General features: G+C 39.9%; 1 protein-coding gene across 5 annotated transcripts in view; it reads left to right on the forward strand.

The window, feature by feature from the left end:
* Positions 1-20,430, forward strand: part of citb (citron rho-interacting serine/threonine kinase b) — a 47,025-nt gene that overhangs the window by 16,346 nt on the left and 10,249 nt on the right. For 2 of the 5 annotated variants that reach the window (XM_017306646.1, XM_017306647.1), the window contains exons 13-26: positions 4,360-4,557; positions 8,568-8,761; positions 9,199-9,334; positions 9,419-9,523; positions 10,655-10,795; positions 11,084-11,203; positions 11,341-11,572; positions 12,595-12,753; positions 12,929-12,952; positions 16,080-16,250; positions 17,041-17,221; positions 17,680-17,768; positions 17,859-17,963; positions 18,137-18,306. In XM_017306646.1, coding sequence (XP_017162135.1) covers positions 4,360-4,557; positions 8,568-8,761; positions 9,199-9,334; positions 9,419-9,523; positions 10,655-10,795; positions 11,084-11,203; positions 11,341-11,572; positions 12,595-12,753; positions 12,929-12,952; positions 16,080-16,250; positions 17,041-17,221; positions 17,680-17,768; positions 17,859-17,963; positions 18,137-18,306 — 2,025 coding nt within the window. The remainder of the gene's footprint in view (positions 1-4,359; positions 4,558-8,567; positions 8,762-9,198; positions 9,335-9,418; positions 9,524-10,654; positions 10,796-11,083; positions 11,204-11,340; positions 11,573-12,594; positions 12,754-12,928; positions 12,953-16,079; positions 16,251-17,040; positions 17,222-17,679; positions 17,769-17,858; positions 17,964-18,136; positions 18,307-20,430) is intronic. The other 3 variants (XM_017306644.1, XM_017306645.1, XM_017306648.1) reach the window with 3 other exon arrangements.

Here is a 20,430-nt window from a genome sequence, read left to right on the forward strand (position 1 = left end):
CACAGCTTCCACAAATAGAATCGAGCTATTTGCATTCAACAGCGTTGAGGAAGTAAATCTCTCAATGCAATTTACTGCAGCTCTGAAAGTTGCTCAATTGATTTGATTGCCAGTTGAGTTGAGTAAATATAGATGCACGACAGATCACCCCTGCAGCCCTCACACAGTTTATCTCGCGCCCCGCCTTTTGGATTCAGTGGATGTTGTCACTCCCCTTCCATTCCTTAGAGGAGCTGACGCACTGAGTCAGTGCTGAGCAGACAGCTAATTTATGTACTTAAAAGCTCTGCTTCTTTCTTTTGCCTCCTTGAAGTTCTGCATGGTTTACATGTTCCTGTTAGAGCCGAGAGAAAAAGGCTTTAGCATGGAGCCTCATCAGTCTAACCCTTATTTCTCCTGCCGTAGCTGCTAGTGAAGGCTGATGGAGAAAACGGACCTTTTACTAATGAAACAATTGGCCCACTTCTACTTCTGAATACCTGGACTAAATAAGCAAGAGATCTTGCTAAAATGATGAATGCATTATATCACTATCCTTATATACTTCATGTAACACTGGAGTCTAATTGTTGGGGGGTAAAGCTGCAGTATGTAACTTTTATTTTAAAAAAAAGTTTTTTACATGACATTAAAACTGTCATCATGTCGTGACAGTATAACATGAGAAAAATCAAGTTCCTCCAACTCCTCTCTGGAAACTGCTTTTTTTTTTTACTGTGGTGAAAAAAATGCAGTCAAAATCAACCAATCAGAGCCAAGAGGAAGGTCTTAGAGTTGTCAATCATCTCTGTGAACTGCTGAATGTGCTAATGGAGGAGAAACAAACGTTTCTTCATGACTGATTATTAATCTGTAATTAATGAATAAACGGTCATGGCCACTGACAGCGCTAAGACTCACCTCTTGACTCTGATTGGTTGTTTCTAGTTCTTGTCTGGGAAAAGGGAGAGGAACTTAATATTATTATTATTTGTATTTTTTTTTTTAATATTTTTTTATTTTTTATTTTATGTTTTATTTGATTTTTTACAGATTATCTGTCTCATATTACATTACACCCGCAGTGACAGTTTCGGTCAAATGAAATAAACACATCCATACACAATGTAAGACTTTCTCTGGGTAAGAAATGGCAAAATGCCACTTTATCACTTTACAGAGATTAATTTGGCTAAAAGAATTAAATTCCTTCGTCGTTGTTCATACAGCTCATCTCGTCTTAGAATTAGAAACTGAGTGGCTCTCCTCAGCAGATAGCTGAGTTGTGATCTGGTTTTATGGTTTCACTCTTTGCCATTCAGAAAGGGGAGCTGATTCATTCAGTTCTTTCACAAGCTGTTCTTGATCATGTTTTAGACTCCGGCTGTGTCTAAACAGTGTGATGAGTTTGAAGATTGGCTGTTAGTCTCTGTTATACCGCTTACTTAATTTGATAACACTTATCAGAAATGCGTTGTGCAGAGAGGATGGCCATATTCTGCTATTGTTATGGTCTAAACACAACATAGACAAACTCACACGAACTGTTTAGTGAAATATGACTGTCATTCAGCAAAAATAGGAGAGTTTATTAACGCAGTATTTGTAGCTGTGATTCCATTAACCATAAAGTTGTGCAAATTGAAATCACAAAAACAAATTTCCTTAATAACACCCATTTTTGAAAAAAGCTCACGTTTTTCGATTAAAACAGATGTATTTTGCAAAATTGAATGAAATAATTGTGGAAATAATTTTTTCCACATCACATGAGTCACATGATCAACAGCTGGATGTTACCACTGGTGAAAACAACAAAGAAGACTTATTTTATATTTATTTTATTATTTTTAGACAATGTGCATCTGACGCCACTAGAGCTCTCACAGCATCATACAGTCATAAAAGGCTGTGTGTCATTCCAACGTGTTGAATCCTTATCTATTCTGTAAAATCAGACTAGTTTATCCAAAACGTCGCTTAGTTGAGACTTGACGCTCCAACGCCTGAATAAGACGCCGATGTCTCTTATGATGGCTGATAGTTCTGAATTATGAATATTTCTCATCTCAACTGTTTACATCCGTTGCTACCATAATTATTAATGATTTATTGAACAAACTTATTCATGTCATTTTAATTGCGTTTCCTATTTAATGCAAACACTGCAATTGCGAAACTGTTTTTTTTTTTTTTTTTTACATTAGCAGCATATTGACAAAGATTTACTTTGTGCATATTTGTAATGAAACACAGCTACAGTGTTCCTTCACTAGCATGGCCTACATCTTGACAAACAGGTAGAAAAACTAGTTGAAATGTATTTTCTTCTTCTGTAAACATGATAGGTACATAATATGTACCTATTCAAAGCTTTGACATCCTTAAATCAGATTTTAACATATGGCATATCACATGTATTTTGGAGAAATTTTCCTATTTAATGGAAATGGGTCATTTAAATTGAGAGGATAGTCAACAGAGTTTCAGACAGGATCACTGTAGTCTCTGTGATCTGGTTAAAATCAGACAGAGTGGTCTGTTTGGGTAAGAAATCGGTAAAACCCAGAGAAAACTGTCAGTATTGCATTACAGGGAGAGCTATCACTCAAAAGGCCTGCACTGACTCTTGACTCCCGGTCAAGTAGGTAGTGCATGTGGCATCAGCCATCCCACACAACTCCCAGGGGAAAGGCTCAGGCATGGGGTCTGGAGAGCAACAGCTGTTTCTGCAATAAGTACATTCAATGCCTCATCACTGATCTTTCTTTAGACTCTTTAGATGTTTTCAGTGGGGTTGTCTGAAAACATTTTATACATATTAGTTTCTGCACAATCCTTGGACACAGCATTTCAAATCAAGAATTTCTTTTCAGTACATTTGTCCATCCTTGAATAAACTTTTGCAGAAGTCAAAACTGTGGATTTTATTTTTGAGTTGCCAGGTTTTTATAGATTAATTAGTAGTAAAATATTTATTAGTTTCGATTGCCTTTAGACGGCTTCAACTAATGGAAGAGTCACTACAATATTTGAAGGATTACATGCGGGTCTCTGCAGTCGGACCTATCTATAATACCTCTGTGTCAAAGCAGGGTGTTTTATAAACCTGGCAGCCCACAAGACCAAGCATTGTTTATTATAAATAGGGTTTTTTTTAAATACACCAATAACAGCTATAGCAAAGACTTGTTAAGCTAGGTTTATAGTTGTTGATGCCTGCTTGTGTGCCTCCATATTTTTGTAACTCAACATTTGACAGAAATGTTTTGGGCTGCTGGTGAACTCCTCTGGGGCCCCTACCATCGGGCTTAGCAGGTTTTCTGGGGAAAACTCTGTCAAGCTTAAAACAAGCAACCTGCAAACATGAGGGTAATGTTCCCAAAACCCCAGTATGAACCCATGAATGACCAAACACAGGAAACGCCACCAGCTGCCAGAGATGCAGTCAGAAACACTGAAACACGACAACAAATTTACTGTTTTTTAAGCTGAAGTTGAGAAAACGGTAAATCAATGAGCTTTTGGCTCTACAAATGTAATAGATGTAAAAATATCTTGTGAAGAATTATTCACACATGGAGACAAACTACAACCGACTGCATGTTAATGTGGAATTTAAACAAATCCTCTTTAAGACATGCAGTAGTTTAACAGCATTTTGGGACCTAAACCACAACAGCAGAACGGTACCAATTAGGAGATTACAATTCATCAGACCTCAGTGGGTGAATTGAAAGCTAAACTAACCGGAGTAAATACATTTTTATGTATACGCATCATTTTTGCTCTCATTTTTCATCTTTTTTTTAACGTTTAGATATAATTGATCTTACCATATAATGTTGAATGAAAGTTTTAAAAAAAGAAGAGCTCAAAAAGCAAATCAGTTTACATACTGTATCTATGCCTTGCTGTAGATTAATTTGATTAAAAAGTCAAACCATGAACATTTCTAAAAATGTGGTGTGCTTTTAAAAAAATACATAAATGTTTGGCTCTTTGGAAACAAAGACAAAATATTAAGGATGGCTCACACCTGCTGCTCTTTCTTTAAAATACTAGTTTCTCACTACCTTCTACAAAGACGACCCTCAGCACATGGACAGATGTGTTCACATGTATTGCAGGGGCCACTAGAACTACTTTAACCAGGACAGATCACCTTTCACATCTAATCTCATTTAACATCATGTTTCTGCAAACCTGCTCATAAGTCAGTGGGGGGGAAATGCACTTGGCATATTAGCTGTTCATAGGAACCAGCAGAACAAGTAGAGGACAGGAAACTCCTTTTTTATTGTTAATCTTTTATTTTAAATATACTGCTTATTTTGTATTTTCTTTCAACAAAATCCAAGTTCTTCCATTCTTCTGTAGGTGATCACTGATCTTGAGGAGCAGCTAACCACTCTGACTCAGGAGAATGCTGAGCTGAACCGCCAGAACTTTTACCTGTCCAAGCAGCTGGACGAGGCCTCTGATGAGCGGGAGGACCGGCTGCAGCTCAGCCAGGATGTGGACAGGCTGCGGCACGAGGTGGCTGACCGTGAAATGCACCTCAACAACCAGAAGCAGGTACGCCGCTCACCAGAAACCTTTCTTATTTAGACAAACTTATCAATCAGTCCAGCGCTGTAAGGACATCTTTGTAACTTAAAGGACAGGTTGGATCATTCAGCTTTAAAGTGCCTTTCAAAAAGCAAGCTTTATGGAGAAGGTTGTCCATAATTGTAGAGCAGAATGAAACTGATTGGTTTCCAAGAGATGCATTCATCCCCAAAGTCGATGCTTCCCAGAAGCACCTTTTGCTATAATTAGAGCTGCAATTCTTTTGGATTCTTATGTCTACACCTGTCACAATAACACATTTTACTGGACAATAAATTGTAAATAAATTGTCCTTTAAAATGTCCCTCAGACTCATAATATTGTTGTTGCATAATGCACAACTTCATTACATTATTTTTTTTTTATTGTAGTGATGCTATTACATAATGCAGCACAAAGTATAACAAAACATGTTCAAGAATTGTATTACTTTTTGCGATTTTGATGACATTTTATCACACTCTGAAGCCAGATTTTTATTACGTTATTACATAATGCATTGCAAACAGCAAGGCCATGAAGTGATGAGATTGGAGCACAAGATACCGAATTCACTAAGACTGATGCCTTTAAACACTCACACATGAAATATCTGACTGAGCTTCTAGTTGTTTTACAGACATATATTTCAACCTGGGCTAATCCTGCTTTAAACTTCTCCACAGCTTGTTTACTAACTAGATCTTACTTTGGATTTTTATCAGGGGTTAACAGAGGGAGCTTCTCAGAATAATGAACTGCTTTGTCTTGACCTACTTTAAAAATCCAGTGAAATAGGTTGAAGTTTGTTGTCGCGACATGAAAAAGTTTGAATGAGTTCAGGACAAATGAATGTTTTTACGGTAAATCAGGGAATAGCTGCTTTCCAAGCTGAAGACGAAGCTGTACCTGTTGCTGGGAGACAATTGGAGATCGTACAAGCCGACTGGAACAGGAAACTGTTCCAAGTAAATGAAAACTGTGTCTGAGGTCCGAAGTAGCATAAGGATGTGAAAGAAAGAAAAACAAACCATGTAAGATGTTGACATGGATCACAACCAGACAAAGCAACCGTTTTCCCTTCATTTTCTGTAACACCTTGGATGTGTGAGTCTTTTAGCAAGTAAACACACAAGCAGCAAATGTCTCTGCCCAGTTTTAGAATTTACTGTTTGGCCAACATTTTACAACAATACTTGGATATACCCTAGGTTTGGATTCATTTCTGTAATAATAATTGTCACAAAAAATTATCTGTGTTTTGTTAAAACAGTGAACTCCTTTCAACAGGATGCTTCAGTTTGTCTTCTGGTCCGTGTCTCCTCTGGACTTCACTCTCACATCTAGAGGCTATGGATGTTTTCACACTGATAGTCCGGTAGACGAGGTTTGATTGGGGACCAAAATTACAACTTTAGTCACATTTTCAGCTGGTGTGGTTCGCTTTCAGACTGCACCATGAGCCATGTCTTCCGCTAGTGTTTGGCTCGCGCGCTTGTTTTGGTTGTATTTACCCAGAATGCCCTACGTTATAGCCCACGTCCTGCTTTTGGAGCAGAGTCTCTGGTTCGCTTGGAATCCAGACATTCAAACATGCACCGGAGTTCACTTAAACTGAGCCTAGACCGAGGTTTATATGTGGACCAGAGTTCGTTTTTCTGGTCCGCATCACAGTTTGATTGCGCATTCACACCTCCCCAAACAAACCGGACTCTAGACGAACCGACTGGAGGTCAGATTAAATGGGCCTGGTGTGAATGCACCCTAAGTCTTCACTTTACCTGAGATACCCACCGTGATATTATCCATGGGCGACCTCAACATCTTGTGTCTAACAGGGTTAAGTGTAAATCAAGCCTGTGAAAGTCTTATGTTATTTTGGTGTTGGTTATGTTTTATTCTGGCTGCAGTGAAACAGAGAGATGAGGCAGCGTGATGTGAGCGCTGGCCCTGTGGGAGGATGTGTGTGTGGGTGTCCAGCATCGCTCTCAGCCCTGCTGGTTGTGTAACCAGCGATGGAAGTCATAGACGAGGGACGGGGTGGTGTGTGGGAGGGATGTGTCATCCCCATCACTCCCAGGTCGTGTCAGCTGTGGAAGCGTTGGACTTCAGAGGGCCGTGGTGTTGCTGCTGCACCGGCAGAGGCTATATTTGTCTTCAAACTCTTTTTCTAAAGCAATGCACCGTAAGACGTGAAACACAGGTCTTTCTAGGCCCTGCTGCGTTCAAACATCCGTCAGAATACAGATGCAAACAAGCTGAGCAGCTGCACTAGTTTGTGTTATTATTTAAAATGAGGGCAGACAATTATATGTTTTACTTTGTGGGTTTTTTTTTCCATTTAACCCAGATATTTTCACATTTTGCAAGCTGCAATCTACCTGAAAAAGTAACTCTTTCCATCCTTTATAAACCATGTATGACCTGATGCCAGTCATCCTCGGATAAAACTTTTATACTTTGTCACTTTCCAAGTCTCTTGTTGAAGATGCATAATTTAGTGCTTCAGGACTGTGGTCAGTTTGGCTGCTTTGAACATTTCAAATAAACAAATGATTGAAACTAAAATGGATTCTTACTTTATTATTTAAACTTTTATTTCATTGCTGACAGAAAAAAAACTCAAAGTACTTACTTGCAATTCCAGCCTGTTGTTTATTGCAAATGTCTGTTTGAGAAAGCTTTTACCACTTTGTAATGCTGTCATCCCTTCTTACAATATTTAAGATGTTGTGGCTTTGAGGAAGGCAGGAGATGAAGGGTTTTTAGCTGTAATGGTCTCAAGTTCTTCCTGCAAACACAGCATATACTATGTTTGTGTAGAGCATTTAAATTTTATCTTTAAATGCTCTAAAGCTTCTACCAGGGACAAATGTGTGGAGGAAATGGTACCATCGTCCTCCCCAGCAACGCCTCTGTTACGTTTCAGAAATGTCAGTTATCGTTGTCATCCATGGATTTTGCTGGAAATAATGTTTTATTCTAAAGGGATACAAAGAAATTTGCTTTAAACTTATAATTCATATTTGTCAACTATGCTGACAAGTGTAGCTAAGTTTTGCCAAAGGGCATTGGCACAGCCTCATACATTTACAAAGCCTGCTTCCTGACTGACTTTCTGAGAATAGTGTATGTTTCTTCCAAGGAACATCGGGGAAATTAATTTGTCTCTTCACTTTCCTCCCATTGGTTCTTAGGTCTACCTACCAGATGAGAGATGTTTGRCTTTAACTTTGTGATGTTAGAAATAAGCACATCTCTTAAGCTTGAGATGTTATTTGAGGGATTGCTGTAAAATCAACAACACGACACCAGCGAGTTTCTGTTGCCATGTTTGTACAGGAGGAGTGAATGCTGCAAGTCAGTGACTCAATGCAATCCATCTCCTAAGATAGAAACTTTTTAAACTAATTTGAATAATTAACAGATATTAGTGCACCGTTTGATGACCGAGATCAGTAGGAATGTATTCATGATTGAAATAAAGTGATTTTTCTTCCCAAAGTGCCTTAAGGTGATATTTGCTGGGAAATGGCGCTTCATAAATAAACCAAATAGAATTATATTTAATTTTAATATTACTTTTCATGCATGTGGAAAGTATTCACAGCACTTCACTTTTTCCAGATTTTGTTTTGTTGTGTTACATCCTTATTCCAAATTGTAAATGAATCCGTTTCCTTTCCTTCTTGTTCTGACAGTGGAAAAAGATTGTTGAGCATTTTGTAAATTTATTAAAAATAGAAAACCAACATTCACATAAGTATTCACTTACATTACATCATTACTCTTGATTGCATCTGTCTATATTTTTTAGTAAAGTATTGATATTATGAACTATTTTGTGAACTTCCTGTCAGATTAAGATGAAATATATAAAGTCTCCACTGAAATGACTGAAACTCATTTTGGAGCATGTTTTTTGCTTAATGGCTTCTTCATTGCTTGAGTCTTCATTTGCATACAGCATAACGTAACATACCATCTGATGTGAACAGAACCTGGAGACTCTGAAGACCACGTGCACCATGCTGGAGGAGCAGGTTGTGGAGCTGGAGAGCCTGAACGATGAGCTGCTGGAGAAGGAGCGGCAGTGGGAGGCCTGGAGGGCCACACTGGAGGACGAGAAGAGCCAGGCTGAGAGGAGGACCAGGGAGGTCCAGAGGCTGCTGGACACTGAGAAACAGAACAGGTAGACTACACCGCCGTGTAAGGGTGAGTGATCTGTGCTGTGAGAATACATTTTTTTTAGTAACAAGACACGCTATATTTTAAAACAAGTGCTTGAATTACTAGAAATACCCAACATTTTTTTATCTTAATGTCTCAGTTGATATTGATGTTGGCTCCGGTTCCACCTACACACAATGAAATCAACAAGCTTTGGGCGTATTCCCTTGGGTCTGTTTGAATTTATTTCTGGAAAAAATCTGATTTATTTTCTCTGATTTTATAGACAGCGAATAGCAGTGCAATGAACACTTGGTGCAGTAAAAGAGTATTAAAACATGCTCTACTGATCTGTTCTCCGTCACTCAGAGTAACAGATAAAAATAACGAATGCCCCCCAACATTAGGTCCTCAAAAGTTTAAGAAATCTTGTAGGTAAGTTTGTCTTCTGTGTTTCAGGCTGCGTACGGAGCAGCGATGCTCTGAGTCTCGTCAGGCTGTGGAGCAAGCCGTGAAAGAGCACAAAGCTGAGATTTTGGCCCTGCAGCAAGCCCTTAAAGACCAGAAACTCAAAGCCGAGAGCCTTGCAGACACTGTACGCTTTTCTACACTGTACAACAAACATTTTACCTTGCTGTTTGCAAATTTCAAACTTACGGCTTTTTCTTGTGTTCCTAAGTTAAATGATTTGGAAAAGAAGCACTCTATGCTGGAGATGAACGCCCGGAGTTTGCAACAGAAGCTGGAGAGTGAGAGGGACGTGAAGCAGAGACTGCTGGAGGAGGTGCAGTGCTGTCTCTGAGCCCTCCTGTGTTTCCACCTCACATGCAGATATTTTTAATGCTTTGTGATGTCTCTGTTGTTTTCTTCATGTGTTAGCTTTACAATTAATACAGAAACCCTGCTAAAAGCAAATACTTAGCAAACACTCAGTATCCAGACCTAAAGGTGTTTTCCCACCTGTATACTTGGTTTGTTTGGGGAGCAAAGTTGCAACATTTGTTACATTTTTAGCTGGTGAGGGTTGCTTCCACACTGCACTGTGTCCAACTAAGCAAACCCTTTGAAAAACCTGTTCATCCTCTTGCCTCTGGGGGCGCTGCACCAACAGCCACAGAAGAAACATCCAAGGAAGACACTGAGCGCAACTTCCATCTTCACAAAATCTGAACAGAAATGGATTTTGATGGTTATAGGATTTCTCTTTTGTCTTTGGCAAAAGATCAGCGAGACTGCTGGCGAGACATTTCTCTTGCTAGCAGTTGACTTTACACAATTTATTTGGTTGTATTTGCCCAGAATGCCCTCCACTATAGTCTGCTTCCTGTTTTTGGAATGGTCTCCAGTCTGCTTGGCATTCACATATGCATTCGAACTGCTCTATTGTTCACTACAACCGACCAAAGTTCACTTTTTTGGTCCGGATCAGAGTTTGATTATCTACTCCCACCTTTCCAAACAAATCAGGCAAACATAGTTTAATTGAAGCAGACTAGACAAGGATGTTGTGAATGGACCTTTTGGACACATGAATCTGTTGTGAAAGATTCATGTGTAGCACTAGCAGGAGAAATGTCTTACAGTCTTTTGCCAAAATAAAAGAGAAGTCCTACAACCACTAAAATTTGACGCCACTCCATTTTTGTTTACATTTTGTGAAGAAAGTTACACTCACTGTCTTCTTTGGAAGTTTCGTGTTGCTTTCTTCTGTGGTACTTGATGTAGCAGGTTTTTCAAAGGGTTGCAGTGTGAAAGCGAACCGCATCAACTGAAAATGTAACAAATGTTGCAACTGTGGTCTCCAAACAAACCCTGGTCTACTACTATCAGGTGTGAAAACACCCTAACATTATAGATAATAATGTTCACATCATTATCCAGATAATGATGTGAACAGCTGTTTTTCCCTACGCAGCAAGAGAAACTACAGCAGCAGCTGGACGCCCAGAAGACCCACATATTCCGCCTGACCCAGGGGCTGCAGGATGCTTTGGACCAGACCGATTTACTCAAAACAGAGAGGACTGACTTGGAATACCAGCTGGAGAACATCCAGGTGCTTCTACTTGGCATGTGCATGCACCACAGCTGGCATGTGGGGGGTTGGGGGGGTCAATACACATATATTAGAGATATGAGAGCTCCCGATCAGCACTGACATATGAATACGCTAAAGTTAGTGTAAACCTTTGTGTCGTTATCTGTTCTGGTCCACAGTATTACATAACTCCCCCGTGGCACACAGTCCCCCTTTCTTTCCACCCATCTCCATGTCTCTCTGTCACCCTCTGTGTGAAGTGAATTACTAGAGGAGAAATTCATGGCAGTAGTGATGTTCACTTAGCTCCACCTGCAGGCTGTATACTCTCATGAGAAGGTGAAAATGGAAGGAACCATCACCCAGCAAACCAAGCTCATCGACTTCCTCCAATCCCAGGCCCACGGAGGCTCCAAGAAGAAAAAAGTAAGCTCCATTCGCACGACGAATCCTGCTGTTTTTATGAAATACAAGCAAAGATGTCTGAAGCATGCCGGCTGATAACCTTGGAGCCATTCTCCACTGTGTTTCTCTCTGTTTTTGTTTGCATTGTGTCGTTTCAGGGTCTTTTTGGACGAAGGCGAGAGGACCTGTTGGCCGCCATGGCTGCTCAGGCCCAGGCACAGGGCCAGAGTCAGGGTCAAGGTCAGGTCTCCCCCGTGCCCCCCATCCAGCCGGTGCCTCTGCAGTACAGCGACATGAAGGCGGCTCTGGATAAAGAGCGCACTCGCTGCTCTGAGCTGGAAGACGCTCTGCAGAAAATGAGAGCAGAGCTGAGATCTCTGAGAGAAGAAGGTGGGACTGACCTGCACCAGCTTACACTGAATTATGTTTAGCAATCTAAAACAGAAGACACTTAAAAGCCTTAATATTGCAGTAGCATGATCTTACGCTGAACAGTTTAGAAAAATCAAACTTTTAATTTGAGCACACGGAAAAACTACTATATCAAAGAATAAATATTTTTAACATCATATTTGGTACCTCTTACAATCCATTTGAAATAAATACACTTGAAGCATTTTGTTTAGATTTATGTTTTTTCTAGAAACTTCTAATTAGTAATTCATGAATTGCTGTTTCCTCAAGGCATACTTTTGAGGTGACACATAGATCAATTTCTCTTGGCTGGTGGCCACTATTGTGGATGAGAACCTACATCTGCCCTGACACCACACTGAGAAACCTAAACCATGGTTGAAATGCAGAGGACTCAGTGTGAGCAGAAATAAAGCAGGGTTAGTTAAAAGGTAGTTGTTTTTTTTGTTGTTCTTGGCTATGGACTCTGTGCTATCTAGCACTAAGTTACCTGATTGCTAAATTCCTACTTGGCCTCACCTAAAATTAATGTTTCTGATAGAAAGGCTGTGTAGCCAGAAAGAATCCATTCAAGCGCAGGGAGAATATGTTGGGCCACTTCTAATGTTGTTAAAAGCAGTTGTTTCTCAGCATGTGGCTTCCCTCCCACTGAATGGATGTGATGTTGATTAAAATCAAGGATGTTGAATAAACATCCTTGATTAAAGGATGTTTCTAAAATTGCCAGTATGAGATTTTGCTGCTGCAATAAAAGTTGCCTTTATTCTAAGTTATTTTACGTGCCTTTAAGGCTGTGTATGTGCACATTGATAAAAATGAATGAATAAATTGAGGGAAAAAACTAATGAATCCATGTCAGAAAGAACCTTAAGCATGTGGTAAATGTTTGTTTTTGGTTGACCACAAGGAAAAGATTTGTCCCTCTTCTTAAAGTCATCTTTGCAATAGAGGTGAGGATTACATAACAATGCAAGTTCATCTAATGACTCTGCGCTCAGCTCTCCAGTATAAGGATCACGGCAGCACTGCGAACCCTGCCGCAGCACGGCAGCAGATCATCATGTCTGCCATGGTGAAGTCTCCTGAGCACCAGCAGGGCCCGACGGGCCTGGCACCCTCCAACTCAGGACGCAGGAAGGACACACCGACACCAGAGGGTGAGTCAGAGACAGCCTCCACCACGGCTCTAGTCTCACAGGACTCTTAAATACAGCCTGACGATGAAACACATGTTGACACAGCACAAATGCAGCATGACTACAAGCTGATATCAATAACATTTGAAAGATTCATTTACAAAACCTCTACTATCCTCTTTTACACACCTTTCAGAGAGAAGGAGGGTCACTTTTGAAAGTAAGTTGTACAAAGTCATGGTCTCCGCAGTTTGATCTCTTTTCTCCTTTTTTGGCCAGATTTTAAAAGCTCTGCACTATTTGAACTGTCGGGTTGCATCATGTTCGTCAGAGGTGGCTGAAAGGCTTCAGTGCAAAGCTTTAGAAATCTGTAGCACTTTTTGATCCCAGTTGCTGCTTTTCAGTCTCATTCCCAGAACCTTTCTCTGTTATTTAGCCGACTCCAGTCCCACCTAAACTTCACACCATACACTGAGATGCACCATGTGATAAACTCTGCAATGCACAAATTATTGGAAACTACATTCTGAGCTAAAGGTTTTATCCAGTCGTGTTTATAAGACAAATGAACACAAAACATTTAGATGTGCAGGACAAACTGGATGTCAACCAAATACCCTAATGCACATGATCAGCCTCTGATAAAGAAAGGTGACTCCACTGCATGATGCAGCTACTACCATGTTTCAAGATGACAATAAGTCCAGAGTTTACTTCTATGGCAGATTTCACCATCAAGTCAAAGTGTTTTACTCCATAAAAGTAAGTTCCATTAACCAATTAAGAAACAAGCAATAAATATTAAATTTTGTCTAAATCAGCAAGCAAATATACATCAATGTTCCAGTTACTATGAATCAATGGCATCTCAAAGGAACTCAGTGTTTCAGCTGTTTTGCAGTTTTCTGGCAGTTTGTTACAGATTTGTGGTGCATAGAAGCTGAATGCTGCTTCTTGGTTTATTCTGGGAAAGCAAAGCAGATCAGAACCAGAAAACCTGAGAGGTTCTGGAAGGTTGATACAACAACAGCAGATCTTTAATGTATTGTGGTGCTAAACCGTTCAGTGATTTATAAACTAACACAGTATTTTAGAGTCTGTTCTCTGAGTTACAGGGAGCAAGTAGAGGGACTTTAAAACTGGTGTGATGTTCTCCATCTTCCTGGTTTTAGTGAGAACACCAGCAGCAGTGTTCTGGATCAGCTGCAGCAGGAGGACTGATTTTTGCTTTTTAGTCAGACCTGTGAAGACGCTGTTGCAGTAATCAGTGTGACTAAAGATAAACGCATGGATAAGTTTCTCTAGATCTTGCTGGGACATTAGCCCTTCAATCCTAGAAATGTTGTTTCAGGTGGTAGAAGGCTGATTTTGTGTCTCTGAAGGTTCAGGTGTGAGTCCATCACTACACGCAGATTTCAGGCCTGATCACTATTTTCCATAAGAAAAATAGCCACAAGAAAACTAAAATCAAAGCGCAGAGGCTTTGAGCCACTACAAAATTACCAGACCTAAATTCTCGTGGATCATTTTTTGTAGCCGTTTTGGTCAATTAGATTTAGAAAGTATCTTTTTAAAGATACTGTTCATTTGCCTTTTGGCCACAAGGCCACAAAGAATGGCCTTGCTCAAGCCCAAGCGTTTCAGAGCGGTCCCCTGCTGATGGAACAATGGAGCAATGTGACTACAGCAAACCTTCAAGTAAAGAAGCTAAAGTTAATCAAAAGCTTTGGTGGTTGTTAAAAGAGAGGGGCGTCTGGTTTTATTGATGTGTAAATCATTGGTTGATGTAACGGTAGAATTAATGGTGAGGGGTTTGACAGTGAAGCGTGAATTTTGACTCTGTCCTTTTCTCTTTGTGCTCGGCTGTCTGTGTTGGTGTTTATTTACATGGGGGAGGGACTGATGAGAAGGCTAACCTCTCATCTCTCCCACGCAGGAGCTGTCAGCTGAGAAATGTACCTGGCTGTTAGATTTTTCCTGAATTCATTATGACGACGCTTAACATCACCAAAATGCAGGCGAGGAAAGATTTCACTGACTGTGACATCTAATGCATTTGCTTTCTGCATATCATCTGCTGGTTTATGAGCAGCTTCACATGACACAGCTGCATTGCATTAAGGCAAATCAACCCACAGGTTTTCACTGTGGAGTCCAAAAGTTCAACATTTGGTTAATAAAATGTCACAATTTATGTTGCAACAGTGTGGAGAGAAAACAATTTAAACCTAATACAAATCTGCGCAATTTGTTGGCAGTTCTTTTTATTCTGTTAAGCTATTGTTTGATGAGGATCCTGATACTTTGGAGTCAATTTTTCTGTTCTTCAAACAATATTTGAACAAATTTAGCTCTGTGTTCCTGAAAGGAGACACAGAAGTTCTACCGTTCCTATGAAAACCTTCAATCCAGACAGAAATGTAAAAATCTGATAAATAAGATTAAAGGTAGTCTCTTTGCAATGATGAACACAGTTCTAGTTAAGATTTTGGTAGATTTCTAGTAAAGGGTAGAAAATATATATTTTTTAAGCATGACTCCCAAATGATAACTAGCTATCTAGTGGTTGTTATGGAAACTCTTTGCTGTAGTTCTTGATTAGTGAACTTAAGTTGTTTTTATTTCACTATGTGGAAGATAAATATGGGTTTTTGTCTAGCTAGCCTAGTGTCTAAAATACGTACATAATTATTTATTCTCCAAGCCAACAGAAAGCGGTGGATTAGACGTTCCTAGAAACTGACTAATTTAAATTTAGACTAAAAGTTTTGGTTATTTTTATATAAAGGGGATTATTTGGGGTAACTGTTAGACCAGTTAACTTAATAAAGGACAATTACTTCTTAACATGTATTTTTCCCCATCACTGAATAAATACTTTCAAATGAAAGGATGGATTTTTAAAATGAGTATTTCTGAGTGGGATTATTTTTGTGCAAATAATCTTTCCAAATTAAAACCACTTCCCATTTCAATTCAGTTCAATTCATTTGACCTGTTTTATTTGATCATTGTAAAGTGAACGGATCAATATGATAATCAGCTCTAAAACTGCATTTTATTGCTCATGGAAGAGATTTTTTTCCTCCGTATAACAATGAAGAGACTTCACACCGACTGGATAATCCCTTTAAAAATCAGCAAAGTGAGCACAATCCAAAGCAAACAATTAAACGAGTTGACCTTTCAAGCGTTTTTGCCTTCAGAGTTTACTTGCATACGCATTCTGCTCAACATCTTCCAGTTCCTTTTGCAGCATGACGCTCTAAGGTGTTGAGGTTTTGGATGTACCTGGGCGGGGCTGAGCGGAGCGGCGCGCCCTCACCGTGTTCCCTGTCTGTATTCAGAGTACAGCCGTCGTCTGAAGGACAGTCAGCGAGACCGAGAGAGGGAGAGAGAGCGGGTGCTCCACCACAACACCCCTCACCGGTTCACAGTGGGGCTCAACATGAGGGCCGCCAAGTGCACCGTGTGCCTGGATACTGTTCACTTTGGCCGCCAAGCGGCGACTTGCCTCGGTGAGTCAGAGAACACACAAACCTCATGTAAACTAGATCTATTTATATACAACTGCATAATCAATCTGATGAATCGATTATTAAAATAATTGTCAACGAATTTATTAATCGACTAATCGTTAACTGGAGGTCACAGACTGTAAAAAAAAAGGCTGAAAAAGCAACACAGAGCAGTAATTAAACAAAACCTGTGCTAAAAGTATTTACACTTTGCATTTAAGATGAAAAACCTTCACTGTCTGTAAATTTGTTCTACCCAGAACTCAAGTGGCAAAATTTAGCTTCGCCTGATTCAGATTGTATGAAAAAATGCTTCTATTGAGCACCTTTTTCTAACCAGTTATTAATCAATAAAATGAACACCAGATCAGCCCTAYGCTGTACTGACGGTAAGTCGAGCAGAACTGTACATCTGCTGAGCTGATTTTACAAGCTACTTCTCAGAGCAACKCTGGTAAAAACAATATGAAAGGGTTAACAGAAGAGCGATGCTGTGATTACTTCCTGAAGGCGGAGCTTCAAAAAGAGCAGGAGTTTCTTAAAGATACAGAGGCCAAATTTCAAGGCTTTACAAAGTTAAAAAAATTACAAAGTCAAATTTCTTAAATTGTATCTAATATAACATTTAGCGACAGCTGAAGTAAGTAATGTAATGATACCCCTTTAATAACTTTGCTTAAATTTGGTACAGTTAACACTTCAAAGTGCTTTTAAATATATTCCTTTGATATATTCTACTCTCAGGTCTTCCACACAYGGCCTTGCATTGAGTGTTTGTGTCTCTCTGCAGAATGCCACGCTCTGTGCCATCCGAAGTGCTCGGCCTGCCTTCCAGCCACCTGCGGCATGTCCAGCGACTGCTCTCTGCACCTCTCTGAGGGACTGTGTAGAGACAAAGGCAGCTCTCCAGGCCAGCAGATCAAAGAAGCCGGCGGCCACATGCACCTGGAGGGCTGGATGAAGCAACCCAGGTCAGCTATAGCCAGGCTAATACAGGGAGAGTGAAAGTCTTTAGCAAAAATAGTATTTTTCCATTGTTCTCTGCCAGTAAAATGCTTCTGGGAGCTAATCAGACRGTACCTGAATCCAACTCCCCCTTTTGAAAGTTTCCTGGTTGTCAGAGCACAACACAGGCACCATTCATTATGTTCTGTCACCCAGTGTTGTATAAAAACTGCTTAGATACTAGTACATCTAAAGAAAAATTGTGTAAAAGTGCAATACTTCTTGCSAGTCATCTGTAATAGTGAGCTTGGAGTTCTTAAGTTGTTTTTATCACCGTCTTCCTCAATGTTTATGGTGGTAAGACAAATATGTACAATAGTTGAGGGTTTACCACATGTAATAAAAATAACACTTCCTGTAAGTACAGTAACACATATCTCCTGTACTTTTTTGTTATTTAATATTCCTTTTCCGTGTGTGGCAGGAACGGGAAGCGGGGTCAGGGTTGGGAGAGAAAGTATGTGGTTCTGGACGGCACTAAAGTTTCCATCTACGAGATTGAGCCAAGAGAAGGTTAAACAATGAGTGAACRATTGTTGGATACTTGAAAATACAAGCGCTACCATCTACCCACTGCTTGTTCCTGGTCCCTTTGCCTTTCAGACTCTGTGAAGCCTCTGGAGGAGTTTGACTTGTGTCTGTCAGAGGGAGAGGTGATGATTCATGGAGCAGTCGGAGCCTCTGAGCTGCCAAACACCGCCAAGTCTGGTAGACTCCCTTTGTCTTCATCTCCAATCATTCCCACTACMCATTACCTGCTTATTAGTTTTTGTTTATATTTAAGTTTTTATGTTATTGTCACATTTTGTCATTCTTTTTTAAAAAAAAGGATGAAGTGAATTCTGAACTTTTTCGCCTTTCTATRACTTCCTTTGTGTCAGATGTTGCATACGTCCTGAAGCTGGAGTCCCGCTGCCATACACCCTGCTGGCCTGGTCAGGCTGTCTACTTCATGGCCCCCAGTTTCCCCGACAAGCAGCGCTGGGTGGCCGTGATGGAGTCGGTGGTGGCCGGGGGCCGAGCCGCGCGGGAGAAGGCCGAGGCCGATGCAGTGAGTATTGCTGTAGCTCGCTGCTTAGATGCTGGATGTCTCACATTCACACAAGRGGGAAGATTCATTAACACACTGAATGTCTTCAGTCATTTTAAAGGGGCAGCATTATGTGTTTTCAACCACATAGTGGCATTTTATAGCATAATCAAGTAACTGTTGACTTAATTTGTTAAAAATATTCTACGTATACAGTTCTAGAAAAAACGAAGAGCCCACTGCACTGAACCCCGCTGAAAACCTCCTGGTTGTTCCACCAAATATTGATTTCTAAAATCTTCTTGAGTTCAAACATTAGTACTGTTGTTTTCACTGAGAAGTAGCTAATATAATGAGCTCAGCAGATGTCCAGTTGCACCAGGTGTTTGCTAATTGTTGCTGGCTAGTCTGAAGAAGCTGAGTGGGGAAGTCGGAGGGGAGGGGGGCGCTGCTCGGTGAGGTGGAAGCTTGTAAACTGCAGCTCTGAGGAGAAGCTGCATCTTGAAGGCGAAGCAAGGTCCACCCAGGTGTTTTGCCCATCTGAATGGTTGCCATGGAGATTAAAGAATCTCTCAAACGTTCATGAAAGAATCAAGGCAACACTTCATATGTTTTTGATTAGTGAATAACGTTATAACATGATGTCAAGCTCTGAAAAGTGCATTTTACATAATACTGCCCCTTTAAKGATTCATTTAAAGATTCAGATACTGACCTCTAATTTCACATGCATATGCCATTAACTGTTCTCTCTTCTTTTTCTCTTCTCTTTGTCTCTTTCACTCCTGTTTGTTGCTTTCCATYATGCCGCGCTGTATGTCCCATATATGGGCATGATTTGTTGATTTKCTGCGTGGTTCCGATACCTCGGCCTTTCCTTACACATGTAGGCCGTTGCGTGCAAAAGACAAATGCTTCTGTCTCCACTGGTTCAGGTAAAGAGTTTGGAGAGAGACAGGAGCRCAGACTGTCTGAGGATCACTGTACTGCACCCGCCTGTTGTTGTGTTGTTTGTTCCTCCTGCTTTCACCTCACCTGCTGCCACTCTTCCTCCCCACTGCTAACCTCATCCTGTATGAAACTGAGACCAAACTGAMTTTTTTTCTCACCAACACACAATGCCTTGCAAACGTATTCACACCCCCTGAAACTGTTTTGGTCTGGCTGAAAACAAACTGCAGTGATGCAGTGATTTATGATAAATGTTTTTTTTTTAATGGTTTGCATATAAAATTTGAAAATGTTGGCATGCATTTATATTCAGTCCACTTTACTTTGGCGTCTCTAGTACAATTCAGTCCTGTCAATTGTCTTCAGAGCCCATCTGTCATCAGACAACCAACAATCACCATTGTGTATAAATCCTACTTATCTGTTAAAGTTTTAGAGCTTTGCTACATGAAGTTAAAATAATACAAGAATTTAGTTGTAATTATACAGGAATAATATCATAATATGACCCCAAAGTCAAAAYAATACAAGAATAATAGTTATAATGTTACCAGAAAAAATCTGTCTGGTTGGAGCTGAGACACACTGGCTGACAGAAACTAGAGTTGATGTTTTTATAAATKATTAGATACATGATCTGAACCTAATACAAACAAAGTTTATGATCTTATTTATCAAGGAGCTTATTTTGGTCATGATTTGGATATTATCACTGAAGAACATTTCAGTTTAATAATGTTACGCTGTATTATGCCTAATTCAAGTTATCCAACTCCAGAATATGTCATATATCTGTGTACAGTTAAAAAATTTTATAATTTCCAAGCTAGTTAGAGTTAGGCCTGTCATAATAATCATAATTACACGTTTAGTTATGGTGAGTGAAGCAGCAGTATTATTTTGTGCGATGGCATATTAGGGCCACTGAGGGTGTGAATATTTCCAAAGTCTCTGTAACTTTGGAAATAGTTACAGAGACTGTCGGACCACTTTGCTGTTTTCTTTGACAGTTTTTATCCGTCAACCCACTTAGACAAAAAGCCACTATCACAAAATGTACTTTCACAGAAAACACAGCAGAAACATTTAATCAAATCTACTCTTCTTCCTCGTCCTTAAGCTATAATGACGTAAATAAGTTGGTAGATGATTTTCAGTGCAAACTTTCAGATATCATTGATTACATTGCCCCCA

Source organism: Poecilia reticulata, linkage group LG9, assembly GCF_000633615.1.
Source record: "Poecilia reticulata strain Guanapo linkage group LG9, Guppy_female_1.0+MT, whole genome shotgun sequence".
Classification (NCBI taxonomy): domain Eukaryota; kingdom Metazoa; phylum Chordata; class Actinopteri; order Cyprinodontiformes; family Poeciliidae; genus Poecilia; species Poecilia reticulata.